General features: G+C 52.4%; 8 protein-coding genes across 8 annotated transcripts; 2 read left to right on the top strand and 6 right to left on the bottom strand.

Moving 5' to 3' along the window:
• Positions 1–19: 19 nt before the first annotated feature.
• LTS14_006990 (uncharacterized protein) lies at positions 20–2,164 on the bottom strand (the record flags this gene model as incomplete). The annotated part of the gene is made up of 2 exons (XM_064839683.1): positions 20–307; positions 362–2,164. 2 exons carry the CDS (start codon positions 2,162–2,164, stop codon positions 20–22), a joined length of 2,091 nt encoding a protein of 696 aa, XP_064692926.1.
• Positions 2,165–2,621: 457 nt separating this feature from the next.
• LTS14_006989 (uncharacterized protein) lies at positions 2,622–5,250 on the bottom strand (the record flags this gene model as incomplete). Its single annotated transcript, XM_064839682.1, has 8 exons — positions 2,622–3,078; positions 3,144–3,166; positions 3,230–3,254; positions 3,320–3,382; positions 3,432–3,464; positions 3,519–3,755; positions 3,811–3,977; positions 4,045–5,250. 8 exons carry the CDS (start codon positions 5,248–5,250, stop codon positions 2,622–2,624), a joined length of 2,211 nt encoding a protein of 736 aa, XP_064692925.1.
• A 1,363-nt stretch (positions 5,251–6,613) lies between these two features.
• LTS14_006988 (uncharacterized protein) lies at positions 6,614–7,349 on the bottom strand (the record flags this gene model as incomplete). The annotated part of the gene is made up of 2 exons (XM_064839681.1): positions 6,614–7,026; positions 7,079–7,349. 2 exons carry the CDS (start codon positions 7,347–7,349, stop codon positions 6,614–6,616), a joined length of 684 nt encoding a protein of 227 aa, XP_064692924.1.
• A 1,020-nt stretch (positions 7,350–8,369) lies between these two features.
• Positions 8,370–9,304, bottom strand: LTS14_006987 (uncharacterized protein; the record flags this gene model as incomplete). The annotated part of the gene is made up of 2 exons (XM_064839680.1): positions 8,370–8,961; positions 9,018–9,304. The coding sequence occupies 2 exons, from the start codon at positions 9,302–9,304 to the stop codon at positions 8,370–8,372; spliced, it is 879 nt and encodes a 292-aa protein (XP_064692923.1).
• A 309-nt stretch (positions 9,305–9,613) lies between these two features.
• On the top strand, positions 9,614–11,039 carry LTS14_006986 (uncharacterized protein; the record flags this gene model as incomplete). Its single annotated transcript, XM_064839679.1, has 2 exons — positions 9,614–10,086; positions 10,172–11,039. 2 exons carry the CDS (start codon positions 9,614–9,616, stop codon positions 11,037–11,039), a joined length of 1,341 nt encoding a protein of 446 aa, XP_064692922.1.
• A 48-nt stretch (positions 11,040–11,087) lies between these two features.
• On the top strand, positions 11,088–12,569 carry LTS14_006985 (uncharacterized protein; the record flags this gene model as incomplete). Its single annotated transcript, XM_064839678.1, has 2 exons — positions 11,088–11,205; positions 11,320–12,569. 2 exons carry the CDS (start codon positions 11,088–11,090, stop codon positions 12,567–12,569), a joined length of 1,368 nt encoding a protein of 455 aa, XP_064692921.1.
• Positions 12,570–13,596: 1,027 nt separating this feature from the next.
• LTS14_006984 (uncharacterized protein) lies at positions 13,597–14,277 on the bottom strand (the record flags this gene model as incomplete). Its single annotated transcript, XM_064839677.1, has 1 exon — positions 13,597–14,277. The coding sequence occupies one exon, from the start codon at positions 14,275–14,277 to the stop codon at positions 13,597–13,599; it is 681 nt and encodes a 226-aa protein (XP_064692920.1).
• Positions 14,278–16,140: 1,863 nt separating this feature from the next.
• LTS14_006983 (uncharacterized protein) lies at positions 16,141–18,791 on the bottom strand (the record flags this gene model as incomplete). Its single annotated transcript, XM_064839676.1, has 2 exons — positions 16,141–16,429; positions 16,510–18,791. 2 exons carry the CDS (start codon positions 18,789–18,791, stop codon positions 16,141–16,143), a joined length of 2,571 nt encoding a protein of 856 aa, XP_064692919.1.
• Positions 18,792–18,921: the final 130 nt, after the last annotated feature.

The raw sequence follows: 18,921 nt of genomic DNA, 5'->3' as shown, positions 1-18,921 counted from the left end.
AAACGGCATGCTCTGTCCATTACTTCGACTCGGCCAGCTCGCACATGAAGTCCCTGAAATCGCCCTTGGTTGCATCCTCAATGTCCTCCTGTAGGTGCGTACGGAACTTGTCCATGTATGCACGCTTCACCCGCTCCAGATGCATCTTGTCCCAGTGTACTCGGGTCAATCTTGAAATCAAAAGTTCATACCTAAGGTCGTCATTCTTGTTCTTCTCGGCGATGTCCTTGATCGCGTGGTTGAGCAGGATAGCGTCTCGAACGGGCTTATTGATTACACCATTCAGGATGTGGGCTACGACCTCGCCCTGTAGATCCATGTCAGTATCCTCTTGACTCATCGGTCATGGAGCACGACTCACGATAAGATTGTTGCTTTTCCTCAACGCCGCACGAGCAAAGTTCTCACCATGCTGCCTCTGGTACAGATCGAGCACCCTCCTCAAATGAGCATCGCTCCTCCTGACCACGACGTCAAGCATGGCACTCTCACCGCCTTGCTTTGCGCTCAAAGATCGGAACAACATCTCAACATCACGATTGACATACTCTGGCGGATATACATCCAGTTCCTCCTGCCGACGCTCCTCTAACGCCATTAATATCGCGGCACGAAACTTGTCCATCTTCAGCTCCTTCTCCATACACTTCTCAAGACTATCCGAGTACCGCTTATCCTTGAATTCGTCCTTAATATTGCGGATATCGGCGTTTGTGCGGCCCATAAGGCTTTCAATCAGAAGTTCTCGTCTGCTTCCATGAGACTGGTACCAGAAATTCGCCCAGTAACCTTCACTCTCGAATCTGCCCAGAGTGGTGACATATGCTACTTTGCCGAAGTTGCCAGTAAGCTTTAGCTTCAGATGCTTGGGCAGAGAGATGCCTTTGCCTTGAATCTTGACCTGCTTCTTGTATTCCTTGCGAAGCTCCCACGTCTGGTCGTGAGTGAGGCCCGGTAAAATGTCGATGATTGGCTCGGCCACTGGTTTGCTGTGATTTAATGCTTTGGCAATCTTCTTCGCGTCATCTTCTGGATCGTACAGCGTGACACGTTTCTTGTCCTTTCCTCCGCGGTCCTTCACTCGACCGGCCTCTGCCTCACGGCTGAGCTTGTCCTTGGCATGACCCTTACGTGACGATGGCGCTTCTAAAGGTTCTAGATCGCTCATGTCATCGTCATCGTCCGGCCTAAGAGCCATGGGCATGGGTGACAATGACTGATATGTGCCGCGATATGCCTCGAGGAGCGGACTGGGGGGTGGCATATTACCCATATCAGGTCTGTTGCTGCTTAATGACAGCCTATGCATACCAGAGCTCAAGCCGGGCTGGGGTTGCAGACTGAGCTGTTGAGTACTGACAGATAATCTATGAGGCTGCGCATTTGATGGCGCACGATCGCGCTTATCACGGCCAGGCGTGATGTCGACAGTACGAGTATCATCTGGACGTCCAGTGTACGAGTTGTGGCGCTGCGCGTCTCTACTGTACGGTTCCGTAGATTGCGTATACGATGTCGTCCTAGACCCTGTTGCCGGCTTTGCTGTGTATGTGATGTTCTCTGGCGGCTTTGCATACTGGTATGACTTCGATCCATACTTATCGGTGGCAGATTGAGGAGTATAGCGGTAGTCCGAATCAGATGGCTCGCGGTACTGAGGTTGCGAATTGGAATGCTGGCCAGGATATTGGCTATTGTACGACTGATGTCGCGAAGTTACAGGGCTAGCATTCCCATACGCGAGATCGTCATCGTCATGGTGCTGAGGCATCTGCGGGAATCGTGCATCCGGACCAACATAGCCTGGTCTCTCATTCGGTGGAAAGTCGCTATAGTCTCCCATAGTAAAGCCACCATCATCAGTCGGGTATGGCATACCGTCAGGAGGAGCACGATTTTTGGACGATGCTTTGTTCGAGGAGGGAAAGTAGTTGCTCCTATCTGAGACGCCTGGAGGTGATCTGACATCGTACTTGGCGGAGGTTGGTCCGTCGTCGAATGAGCCCGGCATTGGACCCGCCGAAGTGGTCGACGGAGCATAGCCATACGACTGTGACTTGGGAGGCGACGGTACACGTACAGCACTGCGTGACCGCGATCTGTCTCGGTTGCCAGACTTGGAACGCGAACGTGACGCGCGATCATCTACGCCGAGGAACGACATGGTGAGCTTTTGAGTACGCGAAAGCAAAGGTCCAGTACTTGCGGACTGCTAGGCTAGTGGCGAGAAACGATTGTAGAGATCAGGTCGAATACAGCGCGTGAAGCAGCCTCATGTCGCAGGTGAATCAGACGTTTCTTGCAAACCGGTGAGGTTGTCCTCAGCCGCAAAGGACGAAAGCGCCACCATTGCAGCCCAGGGTGGGGTCGAGAACGCATGGGACGCCTGATGAGATGAATGAATGATTTGGCCATACACATTCAATCTGGAGGATAAGTTTCGGCGTCAAGAGGCATACAGCAACGTGCTTGCATAGTTTGAGAGATAGTCATGATAGTCAACCAGATCAGACTTCATCGACGCCGTCAGCATGGTACATCGAATAGATACCCAACACGGCATATAGCGGTGGCACGACGAAGATGTAGCTATCTACTTCCTCTAGACGTATGCTCGTCGCCTATTGTACAGTCCGGCGTCTCTTGCCCTCTCGCTCTTCAGCCCACATCACAGCCAAATTCGATGACTGTGATCTGGCTGGTGGAGCACGCATGACCCCATTGCCTTCTCTTGTCAGCTCATGGTCCACATTCCTCACATCGATACTCTGCCGACTGATCTCAAATTTCTGCGTTGTAGTGATCTTCCGTAAGGGCAAATCACGCGCCTTTTGCTGCGAAGTTGATCGAGATGCTGAAAGTCGTCTCAGACCATACATCTCGTCGATCGAGGATGTTCGTGAGAGATTATCGTTCTCTTCCGAATGCTTGCGAAATAACCATTTCAAGGTCAAACCGATCCACTGGAAAAGGTCGCGAGTCTTCGATCGCCACCAGTGCATGCCTTCCTTGGTGTTGAGCGAACCGACGAGGACGAAGAATGGTACACAAATAGCTACTGTCACAACAGCGAAGGGCCTGAATAACATCAGCAAGATCTCGACGTTGTCCAGAGTGGCTTCCTCGAAATGCTCGATACGCACCAATAGTGTTCGGTGGTGGGCATCTGGAGACAGTCGTCAGCAAGCTCTCACTGTAAATGGGAAGGATGCAAAAAAAGGGCACTGACATTCGTCATTCCGAACACCGACGAGCTGTAAAGGAGAGTCAGCTTTAACTCGCCAACTGCGTGCAGCATGGTTCCTGGGGGCCCACTAACCTGAAGGTCAACGGAAGGAAGAAAATATTGACAAGTGTAAGTAATTTTATGTTGTTTCCTTGCCTAAATGACATCAGCTGTGGAAAGGGTTGTTCGAAGGCGAGGGACCTACTGGATAGTTATCTCGGTATTCTCGACAGATTTCCTAACGCTGCATTAGCACCTGGCTCGAAGTGCGGTCCCATGGAGTAGACTATACCGGCTCTCGAGTATCGAGGTACCCTTAAACAACTCCTCCTTCAAGTTGTGGATCTCATCTCGCCGATCATCGTTCTCCTGCATTTGCTTCTTAAGGTTCTCAATCTCCTGCTCAAATCTCGTCCGAAGCAGAGCCATGCGTTTTCTGAAGTAGACATTGCGTGCGCTGTCATACTCCAGCAAAGGCCACAGTGTTTTGTGCGTACCTTCCCATACGTCGTCTGTGAAATTGTCTTCGCTAAAAGGATGTCAATATATCTTCCTACACAGTTGTGGCATTGCATCCGACGTACTAGGCTTCAAGCATATTTCTTATGCTCTCATTGACCAAGGCTAGCGTTGTCGAAGCCCAGAAGTAGCGTCGCGAATATGTTAGGTCTCCGTCTTCGAAAAGAAGTTCATCTCTGATGTCAGCATCAAACATGAAGTCCAGTGGTGGCGTGATCAGCTTCGTGATGGCCTGCCCGAGGTTAGCATATCCATCCTTGTCAGCATTTCTGCATGACCATCGGAACAAGCGCACTCACCCGGTAAATCAATTCGAACCTCTTTTGTGCATCACGAAACTCGCCGAGCACTGTCACCATGAACGCTTCCACACCATTGACATAATGCCGAGTAGAATCATGTACCTCGGTGGATGCGTTCCAGTCAGGGTAACACTGCAGATTGAGTACTTGCCACGATGACCAAGGATCGTACGCAAAACCATGACTATTGACAGCCCGTCTGGAAGGATTTCGGACTTTCCGAACAGCTGGTCCGTTCAGTACAAGAGCAACGACAGAGCTACAACGTGTGATGGGTATGTGATGCGCGCTCCTCTTATTCTGGAGGTCAGAGGTCTGCCATCGCATCGGTTCACAGTCCTGGCCAACGATAGTGTAGTACTCAAAGTTGAAGACGAAGCTCCGCTGCTTTCTTTCGTCGGAGTCGAAGGCTCGATGAAAATTGGCGGAGGAGCCATCCACTGCGACTAAGTGGCGAAAGAGCTCATCCACGTCAAAATGCTTGCTGAAGGCGAAATGGGCGGCCCCGAAAAGGATCGGACTGAGCTCCCGCAGAATCGTGATACGTCCCACAGCCAATCGTTCCTTCGGTGGCTGGTTGAGTTCTCTGATTGCGTGCCAAATGGCTTGTGCCCGCGAAGCTTCTTGCTCGATATCGGTGCGCTCAACTTGCAAAAGGGCGCCATCTGTGCCGACATCAAACACCTGATAGTGACTGAAGTGGCTGCGATCTTCCAATTGACCTTTGCGGTGTGGTATCAGAGGCTTCTGTAGCATCCTCTTTGGGTTGTCGATCACTGTCTGCAGAACTTTAGAGGTATGCTCGTAGTATTTGATCTTTGGTAGGTGAGTTCGAAGCCCTTCTTCATCATAGATCTCTGGTTCGAGGAAGTGCGATGCATAGAGCTCCTCATCGTCAGCCTCGGAGTCGCTATTTCCTGTATGCTTGCTGTCTGATGAGGTCGTCAAGGTAGCGAGACCACCTGAAAACTTCCGATGCTTCTTGGACCGCTCCGCCGTAGTGCCTGAAACTGATTGTCGAGGCGAGCGGGGAGTCGGCGGCACTTCAGATGTTTGGGTTGCTGGTACTGGTGCTCCAGATGGTACAATGGCTGCAAGATTTTGTGCCAGAACCTCGTGGATCAACGAAAAGGTCTCTTGATATGCATCGCGCTGAGCGTCCAGTCGCTTCAACAAAGCGTTCACGGTCTCTGTGCTGGCCATCTTTGCTGAGGGTAGACTTCTCGTGCCAAGGACTCGGTCCGCTTCAAGAAGTTGCTATACGAACCAAATCAGAATGAATGAGAAGAGTGCTCGGTCAGAATAATAGTGATTGCAAACCCGATGAGGCTGAAAGGCGATGGCGTGAACCGAAAGCCTTGTTATATATGCAGACTATGAAGCGATTTGCGCCATCGCTGCAGCTACCCGTCCCATCGCCGTCACGTTGCAGTTGACAGTCTTGGCTTGTGAACCGGTCAAGCGTGGCACGGCAAGTGTGACGTCTAAACTACTACGTGGTCATACCGCTGAAGCGAGTTGCTTCCTTGTATGCTGCGTTGCGACGGATGGAATGATGTATGTTGGGCATAAGCATAATAGTGACTTGAGATGCGAGCGGTTCTGAAGACAGCAGATGCCAAGGATGAGAGGGCTGAAGCGGAGTCGACAACGCTGCGCACAAGGCAACCGATGAGCCCGCCTCACTTCGAGGGCCGAGGAGGCAAATCCCTCCTCGCACCTTTCAGTATCCTACAACACAAGGTACCTAAAAAGCGCAGACACTAAACATGCTGCGCCGCCTCGGCTTCAACCAGGCGTAAGAAACCGCATGCGTGGCAGACGTTAATTCTCCAGGTGAGATAAAGGTGGAGCGGACGAGGGCCTGCGTCCACGTCCATTGCGACTTTTCATCACACGAGGCACACGATGATGCTACCACAATGCCATTCCACTGATCATCCAGCAGAGGAACTGCACGAGTGCAATATAGCCACCCACCTGAGCAAAGATGTCCTACCTATTGTCAGCATCTCTCATGCGCCAAGGGACTCGCTTACGCTTACGCTTGGAGACGCTGCCCTTTGTCTTGTCATGACCGGCCTTGTCATATCGGCAAATTGTAGCACAACCGTGGTATAGCACCAGTTTGCGTAATCGTCGCCAACATCACAGATATCATTCAAGCTGGGTATGGATGTGATTTCCATGTCTATTTGGCGCTTAGCGACCGTTCGAAACCTTACGAGGAGTTGTCTGCACCTCGGCTTACCATAGTAGTAGTACGGCTTTCCTCCCCAGCCTATACGATACTGCGGACGGATAACAACATTCGTCTATGCCAAAGCTGGGACGTGGGTGATCTGTGCTCGACCGCTGGTAAAAGCTTCCATTATCGGCATGATGGGATCGAATGCCATCAGGAGCAAAATGGGACCAGGCAACGTCCAGTCTCGTGGCGTGCCGGAGGAGTTGTCTGCGAATGCGGTCAGCTATTCGTCAACGAGTAACGCACAAGATCTGACGTACGGCTCGAAAACACTTGCAATACTAGGCTGGCATTAGTGGTATTGAAGCTGATCTGTGCCTATGGAATGAAATCTCGGTAAGATATCCCGCCGACATGGTTAGCCAGAGGCGCTTTCTGCACACCCGAGAGGGACTCAGAGCAGTTGCAATAATGCTCAGCGAGTATGATCTCCTCTGTCTGCGCCTGGCACGGTGTCATGATGGAGTCAAAGCCACCCGCAATGTCAGACACGAAGCCTTTGGGATATGGGTGATACAGCAGCTTCGGCGAGTCGCCACGATCCGCGATCGATACCAATGCCATGGCTAGAGGGCGCATGCTTTGCATGTCCTGCACCTGTTGCGTGAGCACATCTTGGTTCAGTCTGGGATACCATAGCAATGGATACATGATCATGCATATGATGATGGTCGCAATGCATGTCATGATAGTGCTGATAAGATTGGAATGATAGGCAAACTTGTCGTGGCCTAGTCGACATCAGCTGAAGTACTCGTGTGCCGTTTCGAACGGGCAACTCACGACTTGTGATCAATCTCGCCACGATCAGACCAAATATCAAGAGAAGGATGGTGCCGTCGAAGACGCCAGACGCGACCATGGTGACTTTGTTATGGACCACGACTGCCGCAGTGCCTTCAACAATGAACAAGACGAAGCCAGCCAAAGCGACTGCAGCGCAATGTCGCATTGGTCGATGAAATGTGCGGTGCTCGCCGCTCTCTAGACTGTCGTCGTGATTGCCATGCTCTGAGTTCGCGACGTTGGACGTCTTCGCATTGTTGAAAACCATGATGAATCGGTATGAAGATATGTAGTGCGCCGTTAATTGCAGCAGATACTGAGCTCGATTCTAGAGCACTTGGCACTAACATGTTCTCGATATATATATAGAGTCGCAAAAAGTTTGTCTATGGCGTCCCAGCAGCGTGTCGTTCGGAATGTTGGTCGCCTTCGTCGGAGATCATTGTTGGCCAACAGAACATCAACCCTCCACAAATGATCTAGCACGGGGTGCTCTCATGAACAGCGTGAGGCTGTCTGTTGTTGATCATAAAGCGTGTTGTCATAATGTCATTATACAGCAGATCAGAGGTATGTTGCAGATCGAAGGAAACACGTGGGTTGGGTTGTCACTCAGCTCGTCTTTGGTGCGTGTGATAGCCTGTAGAAGCGATGTACACTTATGCACATCTCGTTTTGACAGCCGCACACTTCTGCAGCAGACCTGCGGCACGTCGCCAGGATTGGGGATATAAGCGAACTGCTTTGTGTTTGCTCTGTTGTTTCGACAGATCACGGCAACGAGCAAGATCGTGCTCTTTTTTTGTCGCAGAATCTCCTGTTGAGTCGCATGATGCGGTGTTGATGTGGCGTCGATCGCTGACGATTTGAAAATCCTCGTGTATCGCGACGCCCCATTATCGTTGACCTTAGTTGCATAAGATACATGCACGGTACTTGAGCCACGCAGATGCGGCCTCAGAAGTCGTACGAGGCTTCTGCCTTCTGCCTTCACAAGCAAAGCAGTCAACACTACGCTGGAAGAACCGCAACCTCGGATTAGGAGCCAAGCTTAGTGGGTGGAAAGGCTTCAGTCGATCTTCAAGGTGCAAGGGTGTAAGGTGGCTTGCCGTCCAGTTGCGAGGATCAGCTGTTGGCAATATATAACCAACATTTTGTCGGAAGTAGCAACGATCGGTGTACCCGCTAGATGAGCACAGTGGCAGTCAGACATACCGAAGATTGCGTTCTGCGACTCACTAGGTGAGTTTGTTCGAACCCTCGCCTCCCTCTCGTTGCATAGAGCGACTTAGAGCGGCGGATAGCCTTCGTAATCCTCTTCGAAGCAAGCCCACTCAGCAAGACTCTTGCATCTCTCCACGTCTTCTGAGAACGAAGTCATCTTGACAGAAGCGCGAGACACGGCGTCCTTACCCAACGGCAGCCGAAAGACATCCTTCAGCTCAGCGCCTCGCCCCGTCCCAGTGACAACTTCAACGATCGCGTGCGCCGCCTTCACAGGATCGCCCGCCTGTCTCCCATGTCCAGCAGTGATCCTCCTCGCCGCCTCGTCCGCAGCAGTGCCCTTGTAAGCCTCACTAATGGCCTGCTCAGGCTTTTCGACAGCAGTCTGGAACGGTGTACGATATGCCCCTAGTTCCACAACGAGAACACGTATGCCAAAAGGCTCTAATTCAGCGGCCAGAGACTCCGACGCACCTTCCAGAGCGAACTTGGAGGCGGAGTACATGCTTTGACTGGGCGTGCCGGAGAAGCCTGAGGCGGACGAGATCATTACTATGATCCCATTGCGCTGGAAACGGAAAGTGGGAATGGCGCCCTTGGTTACAGCGAGGGCACCGAAGAAGTTTGTTTCCATTTGGGCTCTTACTTGGTGCATGCTAGAATGTTGTCAACATATGATCAACCGCTTGCCGTGGCGAAACGGCTGCTTCACCTTAAATCTTCAAGAACACCTCGTAGTCCGTAGCCAGCATTGTTGACAATGACGTTTATGCCATACTGCGTCACGGCCTCCGCCACCACACTTTGGGTATTATCGTCCGTGACATCCAGCTTGATCCATTTGCCACCCAACTGTTCCATCTCGGTGCAAGTCCTTCTAGCCCTGTCCACATCACGAGCTGTACCGATGACTCTGTGCCCTGCCCGCAGAGCAGCCAGCGCGATTTCTGTGCCTTGGCCGCTTGATGCACCAGTGACGAGCCAGATGTAGGAAGACATGGTGATGAGAATCAAAGCGAGGGATGAGAGTAATGAACCAGAGAGGAGGGCACATACGCAGCTGGCCAGAAATGATGCCTTGACCTAGAAAGTGAGGTATCGGAAGCAGTGCTCTACGGTATCGCAAAACGTAGACAAATGCTATTTCATGGTCACGACTCACGACATCGGAAGGTGACTCAGTGAGTGTTCCCTCCAGCAGCCGAGACGCGTCTTTGGGCGCGTCGGCATTTCTTCGGGTCGCTCGATGTGTAGATCTTCGACCTCGCACTAGACTTCGTTCTGTTGCTCGCACATCATCATCACAAGATGACCAAACGGAGACGGGAGCGAGACAGGCCTAAGGCTGGGCCAGACTCTGTATATAACCCAAATAAGAGAGTGCTGCTGAGCTACGCATCAGATGAGGAAGACACGGACGATGACATTGGTCAGACCTTGGGCACTGGCAATACAGCAGCCGTAGACGCAGTGTCGGCCGACTATGCAATCCCACCTTACCCCCAAGAAGAGGAAGAGTACATCCCGGAGCCCTTGGGAGAGCCGGTCAACGAGGATGCACCAACCTCCGTTCCAGATGAGAGCTCCGAGATCAGTACCAACGAGCAGTCCAACAATCAACGTTCGCACTACAAACGAAGTACGACCAAGAATGCAATCACAGGTCAGTGGCCTGCTATAGGCTCGCTCGCGTATCAGTGGGACGACGAGGGTGAGGGTGAGGGTGTGGAGAGCTATGATAGTGCGGAGGAGGAAGCCATGGCATACTTGAAAGCTGTAAGGTAAGCCGTACAATCCGCCACAGACACCTCTCCGTACACGCATGCTTACGATCTTGAAGGACTAATAGCTGACCTGCTATCGCAGGAACGAACGCATGGCTCTACCAGAAGTGGTGCGTGCCCAGCACAACGATATGAACGAGGAGATCTACAAGACCGGAAACGGCGATGCTCGAGGTTATGTCAAGGATGGTGCTTATGTTGGTTGCCCAGACATTGGTCCGGTCATGCCACGATCCGCACATAGCCAGATCTCACCGTTTGAAGCATACACGACTTCGCTCAAGAATCGTTTTCTGGACCAGCGCGAGCAGATGCACAGTAATGCTAGCGCAGAAGCACTGGGCAAACTGGATGACAAGCATCCGACGACTTTCGACATACGTAATAACAAGTTGTATGCTCAATGGACACGAACATTAAAGTCGACACCACCACTACCCGCACAGATTCGGACTTTGGATGCGGATGCTGTGAATCAGCTTCTTCAGCTGATCCAAAGAATATTTCTCTTTCGCGGAGAACCGATCCACGAGAGTACTAGTATCTGGATCTGGTCACTTCTTGCCCGGCTGGACGACGTAGGCACCATGAACAACGAAGAAGTATACGCTCTACGTGAATTTGGTAAGCGCGCTGTGCTGATACAGCTGTCTTTGTTCGATCCTGCGGCTGCTTTATTACTGGAGAATGTCAATCAGGAGGAAAATGTGGTGAGTGGAGCAGCTGGCACAGAAGGCGAAACAAACATGCCAGATGGTGGTACTGCTCACTCAGTTGGAAAGCCACCAGAGTTGCCTGACACTACTTCATCGTCTGCACAGAACACGCTCATAACCCTTGATGCCGTGATCACCATCATTGGCGAAGTGTTTGGGCAGCGTGACCTGCTTGATTTCAGAAGGGAATGGCCTGGCAGTACGGAAGCGCAGGCAGAGGCTGATAGGGCGTAAGCCGCAAATGAGTGACGAGGGCTTCGCGTCTTTCTGCACGTGACATCCATGACTCGAGCTGCATCTAGTAATGTCTTGGCAGCCGCAAGCTCTCGGCTATTGCGGAAATCATCATTGGACCTCGACAGTCACATTGAGTTTGCTACAGCAGCATCATCACTGCATCGTAGGTAGGCAAGCTTCATTCTGTTCTCTTCTGCTTTCCCTGTCTCGTACGTAGCCACTTCTTACTGTGCAATCATGGCATCCATTTCGAAGCTCGTACAAAAACATCGACCAGACTTATCACCATACCAGGAATTATACAAATACTTCCATGCCAACCCGGAACTCTCAAACCAAGAACATGAAACAGCTGCAGCCATTGCGAAATATCTGAAGGACAAGGTTTCCTCCGACTTCGATATCCGGACTGGCATCGGAGGCACTGGCCTCGCTGCTCTACTCTTCAATGGCGATGGCCCCAGGGTGCTTCTCCGAGCAGACTTCGACGCCCTACCAGTCGAAGAACGTACTGGTCTCCCATATGCCTCCAAAAAGCGCATGAAGGATGCCGACGGTGTTGAAAAGCCCGTAATGCATGCCTGCGGCCACGACATGCACATCACTAGTCTTCTGGCCGCAGCTCAGCTCATGGTCTCAGCCAAAGCCAGTTGGTCCGGAACTCTCCTCCTCGCCTTCCAGCCTGCGGAAGAACGTGGGACTGGCGCTCAAGCGATGGTTGACGATGGAATGTATGATCCGAAGAAGCATAACGTACCGATTCCAGATGTCTGTTTAGGTGGACATGTCATGCCGCACCGTGCTGGCGTCCTCGGGACTAGAAGAGGATTGGCTGCTAGCTCGGCAGACTCTATGCGCATCACGCTTCATGGACGAGGCGGCCATGCTTCGATGCCGCATAAGCTTGTCGATCCTGTCGTTATGGCTGCTTCCACAATCATGAAATTACAGACTATTGTCTCACGGGAGGTGGCGGCGTTCGACCCGACAGTGGTGACGGTGGCTAGTATACAGGCCGGAGACGCGGAGAATGTGATCGTGGACGACGCATGCATAGCCGTTGACATCCGTACCTCAAATGCGGAAACGAGAGAGAAAGTAAAGAAGAGCGTCAAACGCATCGTTGACGCCGAAGCTGTAGCCTCGAATGCTGTAAAGCCACCCACATACGTCACTACTCGCAGTTTTCCCTTGACGGTCAACGACGAAATCGTGACAGCAAAACTCGAAGAAACATTCCGCTCCCACTTCCCCGAAGACGCACAAAACTACACCTCGGAAATCGAAAAGCTAGGTGGCAGCGAGGATTTCCCTAACCTGGCTACTGCTGTTGGCAAACCATATTGTTTCTTCATGTATGGAGGTACGCCACAGGAGGTCTGGGATCAGTGTGAGAAGGAAGGGACGCTGGATGAGAAGGTCCCGATCAACCATAGTGGATTGTTCTACCCGGCTATCATGCCGACCCTTCAGGTTGCTGTTGACGCTTATGCAGCTGGGGCGTTGACCTGGTTGATCAAGAAGTAGTGGCGAGCTATTGACTTTGGTGCTGAGGAAGCTAGGGGAGGTGGGCCATTGTTGTACGATACATACCAAGGCTACATAGTCTCAATGGTCACGAGTCAGTCCCGTATATCGTTCGAAAATGTCCTATCGTAGGGTCACCATTCATCATTGTCGTCCAACATGTGCACCCTGGGCTGATATCCTGGTCTAGCATCATCATCACTTTTTTGCTTCCAGGTGCTGATGTGAGTGTGTGCAGGAAATACCCAGCTCTTCTGAGCATCGATTGGAAGCTGAGTCTAGGAGATAGCTATTGGACTAGCACTTGCTGAGCTACAGCTTCGGAGAAGGACGACGGTGAGCACCAAGAAGTGGAATATTTATGGCACTGCACACTAGCACCAAGATCGCAGAGCTCAGGGATGAACGCCGTGATTATTATTGGAAGCAAGAAAGCTGCCAGAGGGCATCTGTGAACGCATCTGACGTCGCGGATGTGCGGGTTGTAGCCGTAGTGTCTGAACAGGTAGTGAAGATGTACCAAGCACTATCTCCAAGCGAAATCTGCCAGAAGCGCTACACCCACTCGCACTTCCTTGATATCGCGCGGAAGCCTTTCGATGTGGAATTTGCATACGCCTCAGCCAGATAGGACGTCCACTCATTCATGTACACGCATAGTCACTTCCCAAGACAAAAGAGCATACCACCCATATCTAGGTTGCCGACATGTCAGCTTTTTCTGTCCAGCGCTGCGACGGCAAACCAAGCATACGTACTTGCGCAATACGTTCCCACGACCGAAGACTCACTCATAAGACCTTGCCATTACAGAGCTCGTGTATGGAAGCGAAAACGCTGGCACCACCATTGATCAGTCCGAATAGATCTGCGCATCTGCAACCACACGGAGCTTTGCTTGCAGGCTCCATACCCTCGAGGACACTCTGCACATGTTGCACCACGTTGATCTCACCTAAGGTGATTTTCACCTTGTCTTGCATATTGCGCAGTCGATCAGGGCACAATAACACCATCGTCTCCAGCGTTACTCGGAGGATGTGTGAAGACCAGCGACATCTTTGACTGGCCTACCACGTAGCTCGGACAGTGTAGTGTTGATGTAATCGAATGCCGCCGTTTCAGCCTTTTCACGCATCTTCATCCTGTTCATTGCTGCAATAAACCATGATCTCAATCGAAGCTTGCAAGTTGCCTCTGGAAGACGATATGTGCAGGAGAAGTACGGGGTCGAGATCATGAGGCACTGAAGCTTGGGCGTGCAGCCCACGATTGCCTTGGTCCATGCGATCCATTTCGCCATTGAAACTTGAACCGAATTGATTGCTCCATGCTGCTTGCCAGTGACTGTGTGACCGCCTGCGTCGAATTCGAAGGAGAAGATATTGCTCGCATAGTAAACGCTTCGGATTGACAGGTAGTCGTTATAGTCCTTGTACAGTCTGCCCGAGGTGTTTCGTAGCTTGCTGCTTGAGTCTCTGATAGGACACCCGATTGCTACTACGCGAGTCTCGCAGACAAAGGCCCAAATTTGGTCTCGAACCTCACTAGGCAATTCGAGAAGGCGGTCTTCGCTCGAGATAGCGGCACCCGAGGCTGCATTGTCTGAGGGAGATCTGTGCGTGCTGCGTGATATGGCGCCGAGAGAAGCCAGTGGATGGGAACCTGCCATGCCACCAAGTAACTTGATTTGGCTTGTGTTCTCCATATTGTAGTGCGTCACCGAAGATATAGATTTGTCGTACAGAGCCTTGCCGCTCTCTCCACACTGGGCAGCACATCGTATATATGGTCAATGCAGTGTGAACTGTCCTCCGAATGATCCTCCTGACTGTAATGTGAAGACAACATGGAGAGGACAACAGGAGATAGAGTTTGCGCAATCCGGGGCCAGGACCAACAATGTCTGCAGAATAAGTCAGCAAACATCGGAGAGCTCTCATGTACAACTCCACAAGGATCTTGTGCGGATGGTTGAAGGTTGGAACTGCGAAGCACTGCTATGGCCTTTATTGCTGAGCTTGCACTAAATCTTCGATCTGTATTCGTGTAAGGCCGAGCTACTGATGACCTGCACACGGCTACCTGCCCATGTTTCGTACATTGTCCAACTGTTCGAAAGTCATGCCTGCACGCCTACATATTAGCTTGTTCCGCTCGGCTCAAGATTGCAGGAGGAGACGCTCAAACTCATGCCTTTCATGCTCGTGTGCCGATGGCTCACCTAACCCGACTATCTCTACAAAGGTCGTCCAGATACTCAAAAGCATTCAAAGTCCTAGGTAGTAGACCCTGCAAGTCGCCACATACTTGCGCACAGGGGCGAGTCCTTCGATCAGTTGGCTCGTCGAGAATCATCTGTCGATGCCGCCCTGTGTCACCTGGACCTAGTGCCACATCGTCACCATCTCCCAAGCGATTCAATGGACGATGGCATAACATGACCACCAACTCCAACGTCATCCGCAAAAGGCCGTGAAGGTCAGCCACCGATAATACACTTTGACGTGGCAATCTCGCGAGCGCAGCCGCGAGCGCAGCCGCGAGATGGTCTTGGCCAGCCATCATAGCTTGTCTGGCTCTGCCAATACTGTGGACATGACTAAAGGGGCTCCCTCGCAAGCGCAGTTGAAACGTTCTATCCGCCAAGTCAAAGGTACAGGTATATGCCGGCGTCAAGATCATAAGCCTGCGCAAGTTCGTTGCACAAGTATCGAGCGCGAGCGTCCATCTGGTCCATCGCTCCAGCATAGCGATGGTGGGAGAGAGATGCAGATCGGGCTCCCGAAGTGCCAGGGGCGAGAGACGATACAGCTCCACGCGAAAGACATTATCGGCGTAGTACATGGATCTTAGGGTTTGATGGTCGCAAAAGTCCCGACAGAGACGTCTGGATACGCCTGGGATAGGACAACTACATCGTGGGGGTCGTTCTCCAATGGGTATCTGACGGTAGTAACAGCAGAGGCTGTAGATTGTATGTCGGATCTCGACTGGTAGGTTGAGGAGCCGATCCTCGCCAGTAATTGGACTCAGGGGTCGAACACCGTCTGTAGTCATGTCACCTGGGTTTCTCGTGATCAAGACCGAGCCTTTCTATGTTGCAATGTATAAGCTGTTGAAAAACAATGCTGGAACGCTACGAGAGTAGTGTATGTGCTTGACGTTTCAGCAAAGGCCCTCCCTACACCGTATAAATGATGGGCACGAGGTTGTCCTCATGCCAATATAGGAGCCGTGGAGGACAACGCAAAGTAGACTTTTGTTTGGGCGATTTCTGAGCCAAGCACCTCTGTTACATGTCAGTATCGCAACTCTTTCGCAAGCCCTTGTGAGGAACAAGATGACCGTATCTCTATACCTATGTGCCCTACACTCTTTCGCCATTTCAATGAGCTGGCCACTCTGAGTCCTCAGGGAATGGAGGAGGCACGAAGTCGTATGTGGAAGCCAAAGGAAATAAGGGGTATCATGCCACATCAATGTACGTACGTACAGCCACCACATCGCCATTCCCTCCCACCCCTCCCAATGCCGGCCCGAGACTCGCACATCGACCAAAACAACAGCATCACTGCCTCCCCTCACCCCCAACCCCCCTCTCCAGATCCTCAAACGCCTCATCCTCCCGACTAATCGGTCTCGCAGCAGCCGGATCATCATTCCTCGCCACAGCAGCCTGCTCCTGCACATCTGCCGCCTCATCCTCAGGGTCATCGCGATACTGTTGTGGTGGAAGAGTCAGAGGCGATGAAGCTGAGGACCCGAGAGCCGCGGTGCCGCTTGCTCGAGCGAGGGAGCGCACGACGTCACCTTTGCAGATTGGGCAGGTGCGGCGACGGGTGGTTAGCCAAGGCGTTCTGTTCGAGTCATGTCAGTTGAACTACTCAAGATGCATGTTTTGTAGGTATGGGTGGTGTGGCGAGGGAGGAAGACTTACATGCACTCAGCATGGAACTCATGCCCGCAAGGCAGACTCATGACCCGGCTGACACCATCCACATACTCCTCGAGACAGACCACGCACTCGCGCTGCTTGCCACCGTACCTTCTCCGCCACTCAGCTAGTCCAGCAGCACGTTTCTCTTCGATCTGCTCCAGCGATGGTGGAGCAAGCTCACTTGAGACAGAGGAGCTAGGTTGGATCGGGACCTCGGATGCAGTCCGTGATCGTGCTCGGCGCCCATTAATCGGCCTTGCACTGCTTGGCAGTAGAGGTGTCGTGGCCGTGACTGGTGAAGATGCCACTGAAGAAGCAGGGGAGGTACTACTTGTCGTCGTGCTTGGCATAGTCTGGTAAGTACGTACTGGGAGGCGCTCGACTACTGACTTTGGTGCCCGCCATCTTCGTCTCCGGATTCGAGAGCGGAGTAGTAGCAGGGCATAGACTACTGTCAGTGTGACAAGTGGTGAGACAACGAGAACGAGAAGGGTGTCAAAGAACGGAGAGGAGGACATCGAAGTCGGTGTCAGCGTGACCCATAAACCCTCATGATGTGACATGCCATCAACAATCTGGTGATAGGTCCGGAGGCCGTCAGTCTTGGGCGGCGGTACGTTAGGCTTAGAAGCCTCGGGCGTCGGATCGAACTCCTCTTCGGGCTCAACCTGGAATAGGCGCGTGAACCAGTTGCCTGACATCTCTTGGTGAGACCCTTGCTTCATGTCGTCTTGCGTCTTGCTTTCAGTCTGCTCGCCAGCTGCTTCAGCATGAGCCTCCTTCGGATGCGTCTTGGCATACTCTCCTGAGCCAGGAGTGATGCTGCCACCTTTGAAGCCTGTTTGCTTCGCTGCTCGGCTACTTTGCACGATAGTCGATGAGCTTGAGACTGATGCAGAAGCAGTAGCTTGCTGGCGCTCTTTCTCCTCAGCCACCATATCAGGGTCTCGCCAGTCCTGAACACCAATCCTAAAGCCATCGCCACCATGGGTTGCCTTCTCCGTGGTCAACGGTTTGGCGCTTGTGGAGGTTGGGGCGACCTTCCCAATCATACCGCCATCTTCCCCATCATCTTCAAAATCTTTCTGCTGTATCCAGCCTAGATTACCACTTGTTGGTGGCCGTCTGCTATCACCTCCAGCATCCCGTCGACCGCTAAACCATGAGTGGATCCAACCTGCACCATGTGCTTCTAGATCCAACTCCTCGGCGTCGTCCTCTGTTACACCCTCTTTGGTAGCCTTCTGCGCGGACTTGGCAGTAGAGGTCGTTTTGACCGCAGCTGAAGTTGTGGTAAAGTTCGGCTTCTCGGCAGACTTCCTGTTGGCCTTGCCAGTATCTGCTTTTTCACCAAGCGCCAACCCGAGTCTCGCGATCTCCTCAGCGGAGAGATCGTCCAGTAACCCACCAGATGGTATGAGGCTAGACAGTAAGTGCGCTGTCATATGGGATGTAAAAAGAGCAGGTATTGTCACGTTCGAAGTGTCCCCGCGAGCGTACATCGTGACCAAAGGTCCTCCTCGTATGTCGTCGCCGATGATGAGGGCTGTAGCACCACGTCTCTGCGCCCATTTCACCTTCTCCAAGAACCCACATCCTCCTCGACTGAGCAGCACCACCTTGCCGGCGATCTCCGCTGTCTCTTGCAAAGACTGTATATCAGCATGCGTAGGTTTCTTCGTGCTGCCTGCTGGTCGCCCATTCGACTTCACACCACCCGAAGCAGGAAGTGGATGATGAAGATGGTCGTCCGTGCCGTCATCACCTTCAGCCTCGCCCTCCACTACATCCTCATCTACTTCGGCCTCCACAACAATGCTCCTCTTGCTCTTGCCGGCCTCGTTATACTTCACCTTGACGGTCGCAGTCTTGAAATCGCCCAGTCTCCCTCTACCAGCATGATAATTCCCATCATGCCACTCCGGAATATCACTACACCCTAACTCCCCCTCAGCGCCTGCGCCGGGTCCACCATGCCCCAAGTGATCATCACCAAACCCACTACCCACCCACAGCTGCCCACTCCGGCTCTTGGCCGGAAGTAAGGGTCCGAAGGCAGCCGGCCGCGCCAAGAAGAAAGTAGAGTTGTCGTCCGTCAGACTAATGATGGCGGAAGGGGGAAAGAGCGATGAAGGTGTCCGCCATGTGAAGAGTGCTCCAATACTACCGCGTTGCTGAAGCTGTTCCTGCTCGTCGTGATCCCGCCACGGACCGAAGAAGAGAAGGCAGAAGAAGGCGAAGACGAGGGTGAGTAAGGTGAGGAGGAAGCGTAGGGGCCGCATGGTTGGAAATGTAAGAGGCACGAGATGTGCTGCTGCGACGTCTTGCCGCGTTGTCGCTATCGTCGCATGAGAAGGGAAGAGGATATGGGTAAAGAGTGGTTGATGTCGATGTCGATGTCTACCTGAAGCG

Source organism: Recurvomyces mirabilis, assembly GCF_035927965.1.
Source record: "Recurvomyces mirabilis strain CCFEE 5264 chromosome Unknown scaffold_18, whole genome shotgun sequence".
NCBI classification, from domain to species: Eukaryota; Fungi; Ascomycota; class Dothideomycetes; order Mycosphaerellales; family Teratosphaeriaceae; genus Recurvomyces; species Recurvomyces mirabilis.
This window is presented reverse-complemented; position numbering and strand designations above follow the sequence as displayed.